Raw genomic sequence first — 11,148 nt, forward strand, 5'->3', positions numbered from 1 at the left:
GCCCACACCATCCCCCAGAGAAAGTGTCGCACTCCAGGCCACACCAGCCCACACCATGTCCCAGAGAGAGTGTGGCACTCCAGGCTACACTAGCCCACACCATGTCCCAGAGAGAGTGTCCCACTCCAAGCTACACCAGCCCACACTATGTCCCAGAGAGAGTGTCCCACTCCAGGCTACACCAGCCCACACCATCCCCCAGATAGAGTGTCCCACTCCGGGCTACACCAGCCCACATCATCCCCCAGAGAAAGCGTCGCACTCCAGGCTACACCAGCCCACACCATGTCCCAGAGAGAGTGTCGCACTCCAGGCTACACCAGCCCACACCATGTCCCAGAGAGAGTGACCCACTCTGGGCTACACCAGCCCACACCAAGTCCCAGAGAGAGTGTCCCACTCCAAGCTACATCAGCCCACACCATGTCCCAGAGAGAGTGTCCCACTCCAGGCTACACCAGTCCACACCATGTCCCAGAGAAAGTGTCCCACTCCGGGCTACACCAGCCCACACCATCCCCCAGAGAAAGTGTCCAACTTCAAGCTACACCAGCTCACACCATCCCCCAGAGAGAGTGTCCCACTCCGGGCTACACCAGCCCACACCATCCCCCAGAGAGAGTGTCCCACTCCGGGCTACACCAGCCCACACCATCCCCCAGAGAGAGTGTCCAACTTCAAGCTACACCAGCTCACACCATCCCCCAGAGAGAGTGTCCCACTCCGGGCTACACTAGCCCACACCATGTCCCAGAGAGAGTGTCTCACTCTGGGCTACACCAGCCCACACCATGTCCCAGAGACAGTGTCCCACTCTGGGCTACACCAGCCCACACAAACCCCCAGAGAGAGTATCCCACTCTAGGCTACATCATCCCACACCATGTCCCAGAGACAGTGTCCCACTCTGGGCTACACCAGCCACACCATGTCCCAGAGAGAGTGTCCCACTCCGGGCTACACCAGCTCACACCATCCCCCAGAGAGAGTGTCCCACTCCGGGCTACACTAGCCCACACCATGCCCCAGAGAGAGTGTCCCACTCTGGGCTACACCAGCCCACACCATGCCCCAGAGAGAATGTCCCACTCTGGGCTACATCAGCCCACACCATGCCCCAGAGACAGTGTCCCACTCCTGGCTACACCGCCCACACCATGCCCCAGAGAGAGTGTCCTGCTCTGGCTACACCAGCCCACACCATGTCCCAGAGAGAGTGTCCCACTCTGGGCTACACCAGCTCACACCATGTCCCAGAGAGAGTGTCCCACTCTGGGCTACACCAGCCCACACCATGCCCCAGAGATAGTGGCCCACTCTGGGCTACACCAGCCCACACCATGCCCCAGAGAGTGTCCCAATCTGGGCTACACCAGCCCACACCATGCCCCAGAGATAGTGGCCCACTCTGGGCTACACCAGCCCACACCATGCTGTGGCCAGAGGCCCACTCCATGTGGAAGTGTGAGTCCTGCTCCAGATTTCCCATGCTGACCGACCATCTCTGCAGCCGTGCTGCCTCTGAGGACACCCGCACCACCCCAGTGCCCATCGAAGCTGCCTCTTGCTGCAGAGATCTCTGTATCAGGTACGTTTTAGGAAGAAAAAGGGGTGAAAGGCAAAAGGAAAATGCAGATGTGGAGGACAATCCCAGACACAGGATCCTGAACGCTGCCTACTCCACCTCTGTCATCATAAATGATTCATTACTTATGGGTAACACAAATTCCACAATTCCCCATCTAACAAATTAAATAGTGAGGAACTCAATACATTTCTGGCTCTTCTGATGCTTCTCATTATTTCCACAATTCACAGTTTCTGGTCCCAGCTGTCCACTGTTGGAGTTACTGTCTCCTGACACATGCATTTCCCATCATGATGACTCTCCACTTTGACCTTCAAAGAAGGTTTGAATAATCCCCATCCAACACACCCCATTGTCTGGTTGAGATCAACCTCAATTCAAAAGAGTTTTCCTTTAACCAAAAACACAGATTTGGAGCAGTATGAGGGAGAGCCTGGAATTGGGAGCAGTGCTATCGAGTGTGGGGAGCCATGCCTGGAGCACCTTTAGATGTGGGAGAGGAGCACTCGTGGTTGTGGGAGAACAGCACCTTTGGGTGCAGGAGAGGAGCATCTCTAGGTGTGAATGAGCAGCACCCTTGGGTCTGAAACAAGGTCAGAGCACATTTGGGTGCAGAAGAGAGGAGCATCTTTCGTGAGGCACAATGTGAGGAGCACTTTGGGGTGAGAAACAATGTGAGGAGCACCTTTGGGTGTAAGACAATGTGAGCACCTTTGGGTGCAGGAGGAGAGCACCTTTGGGGGAAGAACAATGTGAAGAGCACTTTGGGTGTGGGAGGAGGAGAGCACCTTTGGGTGCAGAAGGAGGAGAGCACCTTTGGGTGTAGAACAATGTGAAGTTCACCTTTGGGTGTGGGAGGAGGAGAGCACCTTTGGGTGAGGTACAATGTGAAGAGCACCTTTGGGTGGGGTACAATGTGAAGAGCACCTTTGGGTGCAGGAGGAGGAGAGCACCTTTGGGTGGGGTACAATGTGAAGAGCACCTTTAGGTGGGGTACAATGTGAAGAGCACCTTTGGGTGCAGGAGGAGGAGAGCACCTTTGGATGAGGTACAATGTGAGGAGCACCTTTGGGAGCGGGACGAGGAGAGCACCTTTGGGTGTGGGAGGAGGAGAGCCCCTCTGGGTGGGGTATAATGTGAAGAGCACCTTTGGGTGCGGGAGAAAGAGAGCACCTTTGGGTGTGGGAGGAGGAGAGCACCTTTGGGTGGGGTCTAATGTGAATAGCACCTTTGGGTGAGGGATGAGAGCACCTTTGGGTGCGGGGGAGGAGAGCACCTTTGGGTGGGGTATAATGTGAGGAGCACCTTTGGGTGCAGGAGGAGGAGAGAACCTTTGGGTGCGGGAGGAGGAGAGCACCTTTGGGTGGGGTACAATGTGAGGAGCACCTTTGGGTGCTGATGGAGGCGAGCACCTTTGGGTGGGGTACAATGTGAGGAGCACCTTTGGGTGAGCTGTGCCTGGTGTGTGTTGCCCTGTCCCTCAGGGTGCCTCAGCACTGGCCCCTGGTGGTGTCCCGCGGTGTTGCTGCTGGCGGGAGGCGGGACTCGGGCCGCGGGCCGCGGGCGGGAGGAGGCGGAGCGCTGTCCCCGGGAGCGGAGCCCACAGGCCGGCAGGGACCTCCATGCTGATCACCGGGCTCTCCGTGGCTGCAGGCCTCGCCGCTGCCGCGTGGCTGAGCCGCTGGCTGATGGGCGGTGAGGCCCCGGAGCCTGGGCCCTCGATGAGGGGCCGCACGGTGATAGTGACCGGGGCGAACAGCGGCCTCGGCCGGGCCACAGCAGCGGCGCTCGCCCGGCTCCACGCCCGGGTCATCATGGCGTGTCGCGATGAGAAAGCCGGGGCCCAGGCCGCCCGCCAGATCCTGCAGGAGATCGGCGCCGGGTCCGGGGGCGGGGGCGGGGGGGAGCTACTGGTCCGGCCCCTGGACCTGTCCTCAGTGCGGTCAGTGAGGGGCTTCTGTGACAGGGTCACCCAGGTCAGTGAGTAAATACCCCCGGGGAATATACAGGGGAAGGGGGAGTAAATACCCCCGGGGGGTAAATATACAGGGAGAGGGTGAGTAAATACTCCCAGGGGGTAAATATACGGGGAGAGGGTAAATATACAGGGAGACGGTGAATAAATACCCCTGGGGTAAATATACAGGAAGAGGGTAAATATACAGGGAGAGGGTGAGTAAATACCCCCCAAGGGTATATATGCAGGGAGAGGGTAAATAAATACCCCAGGGGTAAATATACAGGGAGTGGGTGACAAAATACCCCGCTCAGGTAAATGTACAGGGAGTGGGCAACTAAATACCCCACTCGGGTAAATATACAGGGAGAGGGTAAATAAATACCCCACCCGGGGGTAAATATACAGGGAGAGGGTAAATATACAGGAAGTTGGTAAATAAATGTCCCCGGGGGGTAAATATACAGGGAGAGGGTAAATATACAGGGAGTGGGTAAATATTCAGGGAGCGGGTAAATAAATACCCCAGGGGTAATTATACAGGGAGAGGGTAAATATACAGGGAGTGGGTAAATATACAGGGAGAGGGTAAATATTCAGGGAGCGGGTAAATAAATACCCCCAGGGGGTAAATATACAGGGAGAGGGTAAATATACAGGGAGAGGGTAAATAAGTACCCCCAGGGAGTAAATATGCAGGGTGTGGGGTAAGTAAATATCCCAGGTGTAATTAAACGCTCCCCACCTGGGGGTAAATATTTACTCCATGGGGTAAATAACTACTCACCACCTGGGGGTACATTTACAGTGAGTGGGTAAATAAATATCCCTAGGAGTAAATCAATGCTCCTCACCCCAGGGTAAATGTGCTGGGAGTGGGGTATGTAATTTCCCCCACTGGTCAATACCACACCTCCAGAAGGTAATGATACCTGGGGTGGGGTAAATATAAGGGGATAAATATGCTGGAGGGTACCCCCCGAGGTGGGGAGAAATGTGGGAAACAATGATTACCCTCGGGAAAAGGGTAAATACAACAGATAGAAATAAATCTGCCACGGGATTACCCCAGGAGATAATCTAGGCAGAAGGAGGGGGATACTTGGGGGAATACATCAGGGAGAAATACGCACCATGGGTAGGGAGAGACCCTCGAAGTAATAAAGCACGTGGAATATCTTGGAGGGGGTAAATACCCTGAATCACAGGTTACCCTGGGAAGGAGGTAATGCCCCTGTGGGGGAAAATACCCCAGGTAGAGTAGTATATACCCCTTTGTGGGGAGTGTAAATACCCCAGGTAGGGTAGTATATACCCCTGGGCAGGGAGTGTAAATACCCCAGGCAGGGTAGTATATACTCCTGGGCAGGGAGTGTAAATACCCCAGGCAGGGTAGTATATATCACTGGGCAGGGAGTGTAAATATCCCAGGGTAGGGTAATATATATCACTGGGCAGGGAGTGTAAATACCCCAGGCAGGGTAGTATATACCCCTGGGCAGGGAGTGTAAATATCCCAGGGTAGGGTAATATATATCACTGGGCAGGGAGTGTAAATACCCCAGGTAGGGTAGTGTATACCCCTGGGCAGGGAGTGTAAATACCCCAGGTAGGGTAATATATATCACTGGGGAGGGAGTGTAAATACCCCAGTAGGGTAGTATATATTACTGGGCAGGGAGTGTAAATACCCCAGGTAGGGTAATATATGTCACTGGGCAGGGAGTGTAAATACCCCAGTAGGGTAGTCTATATCATTGGGCAGGGAGTGCAAATACCCCCAGATAGGGTAATAGATACTCCTGGACAGGGGGTGCAAATACCCCAGGTAGGGTAATATATACCCCTGGGCAGGGAGTGCAAATATCCCCAGATAGGGTAATAGATACCCCTGGGCAGGGGGTGCAAATAACCCTGTGGATAAATACACACAGGGATGGGCGATACCTCTGAGGAAATGCACCTGGGGAGGAGGGATAAATATCCCAGGGGAACAGGGAGGTAACAGGGGGATACGAGGTGCAGGATACCCCAGGGGTAAATACCAGGGGTTGAATTTATTGAAGGTAGGGAATGCCAAGGAGTAATGGCCCTAGGGTTAGCCCAAGGAGCTAGTAATTCCCTGAAGGTAAATTGTAGGGTTGGACAGCAGTTTCTGCTGGCAGGTTATGAAATTGCCAGGCAACTTTGGAAGGGTAGGGTGGGGTGTAGTGGTGGGAGAGTGGGGGAAGCAGCTTCTATTGGGGGGGGGGGGAGTGAGGGGGAACGCATGGGTGGGGTTGCTATTTTTCATTATGTGTGAATAATTCATCAGAGCAGTGAATCAAAAGGCTTTTTGTTCCTATCTTCTGCCCACAAGGAAGAGCCGAGGCTAGATGTCCTGATCAATAATGCAGGAATTTTCCAGTGTCCCTACATGAAAACAGAGGAAGGTTTTGAGATGCAGTTTGGAGTGAATCACTTGGGTCACTTCCTTCTGACCAATCTCCTCCTTGACCTTCTCAAACGCTCTGCTCCAAGCAGGGTGGTGGTCGTATCCTCCAAACTGTACAAGTACGGTGAAATCAACTTTGATGATCTGAACAGTGAGAAAAGCTACAACAAAAGCTTCAGTTACAGCAGGAGTAAATTGGCTAATATTCTGTTCACTCATGAGCTAGCCAAGCAGCTGGAAGGCACTGGTGTTACTGTGAATTGTCTACATCCTGGCATTGTGCGCACAAACCTGGGAAGACACATCAATATACCCTTACTTGGACAACCGATTTTCAAGCTGGTATCTTGGGCATTCTTCAAAACACCAGAACAAGGGGCACAGACCACGCTTTACCTAGCTACCTCTCCAGAAGTTAAAGGGGTATCCGGAAAATATTTTGGAGACTGCAAAGAAGAGGAATTGTTGCCAAAGGCGACGAATGATGCAGTTGCAAAGAAATTGTGGGATGTGAGTGAGAGAATGGTGGGACTGATTTGACCACTAAAGTATTGTAAATATCCTGTTGGGAAGCTGCCTGAAATGAAAAACTTATAGTTTGTGAATTATTGCCTACTTGAATAAAAAGTTGCAGTTTGTGTTAAAAAATAGTTATCATTGAGCACAGTCTGGATGACATTTTCAAAGAGTTTAAGTTTGTATTTGCATAGAGTGATAAAGTAATAGATTGGAACATGCTGTTGGATGTGATTAATTTTCTCTATTGATATTGCAGTCTCCTGGACCTTTGAAAGTTTGCAGGAACATTAATGAGTCCCATTCCTCCATTGTAACTCTTGAGTGAAGGCTAGTCCTAAACCCCATCCCTGAACTTAATTCTTTTTAATGGTTTGTGCTGTTGTGTAATGGAAATGCCTGGTCCTGATTAATTGTTACTTTATTGAGGCTACCTGCCATGTCTGACCAATGGAACCTTTCACTGCAGTGTAAGTTAAAGGAATTAAATTACTTCAAATTTTGTCTCACTTGGCAAATAAATATAATTCCTGAAGCCTGCTGTTTTGTACGTTGCATAAAAGCTATTTTCGGAATATCTCCAGAAGTTTAATATTTCAAGATTGTGTCCAGTTGAAGTGTTTGTGTGTTTTTTTTATGTACAGCTTTTTCACAAGGATTTTATCTTGATGATACCTAGATGCAGTCAGGCAATTAAGTAGGTTTCATTTCGCATGCAGAATCACAGAGTTGTACATCACGGAAACAAACCCTTCAGTCCAACTCATCAGTGTCGACTAGGTATCCCAATCTGGTCATGTCCCATTTGCTAGCATTTGGCCCAAATCCCTCTGAACTCTTCCTATTTGTGTACTTATCCAGCTGCCCAGTAACTGTTGTCATTGTACCAGCCTCCACCACTTTCTCTGACAGCTCATTCCATACACACACCACCCTCTGCGTGAAAAAGTTGCTACTTAGGTCCAATTTAAATCTTTCCATTCTCAACTTAAACCCATGTCCTGTTGGCTATTCACGCTGTTCATGCCCTTCATGATTTTATAAACTTCTATAAGGTCCCCCCTCAGCTTCCAAAGCTCCAGGGAAAATAGCCCCAGCCTATTCAGCCTCTCCCTACAGCTCAAACCTTCCAACCCTGGCAACATCCTTGTAGATCTTTTCTGAGATCTTTCAAAATTTCACAACATCTTCCCTATAGCAGGAACAGCAAGGCGTCTGACCAGGTTCTGTGTGGTAGATTGGTTAGTAAGGTTAGATCAAATGGAATACTGAGCTGGAAGGTAGGAGACAGAGGGTGATGGTAGAACGTTGCATTTTGGACTGGAGGCATGTGACCGTGGTGTGCTGCAAGGATCAGTGCTCGATCCACTGCTTTTTATCACTTATATAAATGATTTGGATGTGAATATAGGAGGTATAGTTAGTAAGTTTGCAGATGACAGCAAAGAAGGTTACCTCAGAGCACAATGGGACCTTGAGCAGATGGACTATAGGGCAGAGGAGCAGCAGACGGAATATAATTTTGGTAATATTAGGGAGATTTAAACAATCCTTAGATAAGCACATGGATGATTTTGGGACAGTGTAGGGGGACGAACTGAGAATAGTTCACAGGTCGGCGCAATATCGAGGGCCGAAGGACCTGTTCTGCGCTGTATTGTTCTATGTTCTGTGAGTTGCATTTTGAAAAGGCAAATCAGGGCAGGACTTAAGCACCTAATGGTAGGGTCCTGGGGAATGTTGCTGCAGAAAGAGACCTTGGGGTGAAGGTTCATAACTCCTTGAAGGTTGAGTCACATGTAGACGAGTTAGTGAAGAAGGTGTTTGGTTGGCTTGCCTTTATTGAATTGAGTCAGTGCATTGAGTACAGGAATTGGGAAGCATGTTGCAGTGTAGCTATAGAAAAGTAATGTAATAAAGACTGCCTTCTGTGTGTGAGGAACATATCGAGAGTTCACAGCTCCTTCAGCATGAAGATGCCAGAAAGAGCTGTTATCGAAAACTTAGCATTGTTGGTCAGGAAGGAATTTATGAAACTTACATGCACTACATTTGAGAAGCATAGATCTTTTAAAGTATTGCTGTCTGAGTCCGAGATGGTCTGATCTGTCATGATTAACAGCCACTGGATTTTAAGCTAACATTTTCACCAAAGTCCTGACATTTGGATCTTATGTGAGTCCTGAGCACAGATGGCTGATCAGCTCCTTATCACACAAGGACAACAGGCTGCCCCTGTAGTGAGTCAATAGATGTGAATCTGGAAAGGCACAGCCGGTCAGACAGCATCGAAGGAGCACGGTTGTTAATATTGTGGGGCTAGGCTACGCTACGCAATGTTACTGACAATCGATAGGAGTCTCCACCAGCCACATAGGTGCAGCCCTGACAGTAGAAAATACACAATAAAGTTCTAGTAAAACAGCATCCCTCTACCATGTCATTACACGCACACAGTTACGAGTGATGTGGGGAAATATAAGCTGTACTGCAGAGGCGCTGTTGGGTATTGTCGTGTTGTGGGAAGAAATAAAAAAAACACACAGGAGATTTAGAGAGTCTCCTCACAAAGAATAAAGTGTGTCAGAGGTTCTGCTCACTCTGAGAGCTGTCTCTGAAGGAACTGGACTCTCCACATATAAATAAAGGGGGACATAGTGACAGGATACCAACCTCTGTGGAGTTATTTCAGTGGCAATGAGAGAAACGCACATTCCTGGATAAATTCAGTTGCAACAATCATCTTTGAGTTGGAGGAATAATTTCTGGTATCGTGCCATTATTTGGGAAGCTTGACTTGTTTGATCCTGCTGTTGAAGACAGGCCAGAACTTGGAAAGAAAACGTTATGTTTTCCAAGTGAATGGTATTGGAGCAGATGAAAAGCAATGAGTAGTTCTGACAGCTTGTGGACCCACAGATTTTTCGTTATTAGGAGCGTAATGTTTCCTAAGGCACCAGATACTAAAACTGTTCAAGAATTGGCAAATTTACCTAATGAATATTGCAACCCCAAGCCTCTTGCAATTCTGAGACACTACTGTTTTTACTCTGCAATTCAAGAACCAGGGGAATTGTATTGGGATTTTTGACTAGGTTATGATGACTGGTGGTGGCATGTGACTTTGGTTTAGCCCTTAATGAGATGCTGAGAGACCGGTTGGTATGTGGGATTCATGATGTAACCATGCAAAAGCGCCAACTAGCTGAAGCCCAACTGGACTTCCAGCAGGCACTACAACTGGCTTCATCATTGGAAAACGTGGCAACTGGAGCATATCGGTTGCAGAATATTCAATGGAAGTGGACACCCTCACCAGTCTGACTGAAGTGGGGAACACCACTTGGGTGAAGGTAATTGCATAGCCTCACTCAGGATGTATACCAAAAAGAAGGACTCTAGGTCAGCTCACAGCAAAACTTTAAAACAATGCCAAGCTTTGACCAAATGGTTGACATTTTTCTAGATTTCGGGCCGGAACGCCATTGTAGTTGCTGCTGGTATGCAGACTCGAGTCCCACTAAATCTAAATAGAATAAGAGAACTCATGGGCCAGTATCCAAGAGAGTGCACACCGTGGAAAGTCCATCTACAGCTGGCTTGGAATAGTTACATTGCTTTGCAATATCCAAATCAGAACCAATCAAAATAAACATCTGGTTAAGTGGTCACCTAGTTCTAATGGAAGTCGATGCTAGCGCGGCTGTATCAGGGATTGTAGAACCAGTCTTTAACAAAATTTGCTCTGGACTCCAATCCTTAAGTCTGTGCAAGACCTTGGCTAGACTGAGAACCTTTACTGGGGAGCCATTGCAGATTAAGGGTACAACTTCAGTCTTTTATGAGAAGCAGTTGGTTCAGTTACTACTGATTGCAGTAAAAGGCTGTGGAGAAAGTGAGGACTGCAGATGCTGAAGATCAGAGCTGAAAATGTGTTGCTGGAAAAGCACAGCAGGTCAGGCAGCATCCAAGGAACAGGAGAATCGACATTTCGGGCATAGGCCCTTCTCCAGGAATGAGGAAAGTGTGTCCAGCGGGCTAAGATAAAAGGTAGGGAGGAGGGACTTGGGGGAGGGGTGTTGGAAATGCGATAGGTGGAAGGAAGTCAAGGTGAGGGTGATAGGCCGGAGTGGGGTGGGGGCGGAGAGGTCAGGAAGAAGATTGCAGGTTAGGAAGGCGGTGCTGAGTTCGAGGGATTTGACTGAGACAAGGTGGGGGGAGGGGAAATGAGGAAACTGGAGAAATCTGAGTTCATCCCTTGTGGTTGGAGGGTTCCTAGGCGGAAGATGAGGCGCTCTTCCTCTAACCGTCGTGTTGCTGTGGTCTGGCGATGGAGGAGTCCAAGGACCTGCATGTGTCCCAGAGGTGTTCTCTGAAACGTTCCGCAAGTAGGCGGCCTGTCTCCCCAATATAGAGGAGGCCACATCGGGTGCAGCGGATGCAATAGATGATGTGTGTGGAGGTGCAGGTGAATTTGTGGCGGATATGGAAGTGTCCCTTGGGGCCTTGGAGGGAAGTAAGGGGGGAGGTGTGAGCGCAAGTTTTGCATTTCTTGCGGTGGCAGGGGAAGGTGCCGGGAGTGGAGGTAGGGTTGGTGGGTGGTGTGGACCTGACGAGGGAGTCACGGAGGGAGTGGTCTTTTCGGAACGCTGA

The 11,148-nt window shown here is 49.8% G+C and overlaps 1 protein-coding gene across 1 annotated transcript; it reads left to right on the top strand.

The window, feature by feature from the left end:
- The first annotated feature begins 3,127 nt into the window (after positions 1–3,127).
- Positions 3,128–7,030, top strand: rdh14a (retinol dehydrogenase 14a). Its single transcript, XM_043676453.1, has 2 exons — positions 3,128–3,564; positions 5,905–7,030. Exons 1-2 carry the CDS (start codon positions 3,211–3,213, stop codon positions 6,517–6,519), a joined length of 969 nt encoding a protein of 322 aa, XP_043532388.1. The 5' UTR covers positions 3,128–3,210; the 3' UTR covers positions 6,520–7,030.
- Positions 7,031–11,148: the final 4,118 nt, after the last annotated feature.

The sequence above is a fragment of the Chiloscyllium plagiosum genome, chromosome 3 (assembly GCF_004010195.1).
Source record: "Chiloscyllium plagiosum isolate BGI_BamShark_2017 chromosome 3, ASM401019v2, whole genome shotgun sequence".
Lineage (NCBI taxonomy): Eukaryota > Metazoa > Chordata > Chondrichthyes > Orectolobiformes > Hemiscylliidae > Chiloscyllium > Chiloscyllium plagiosum.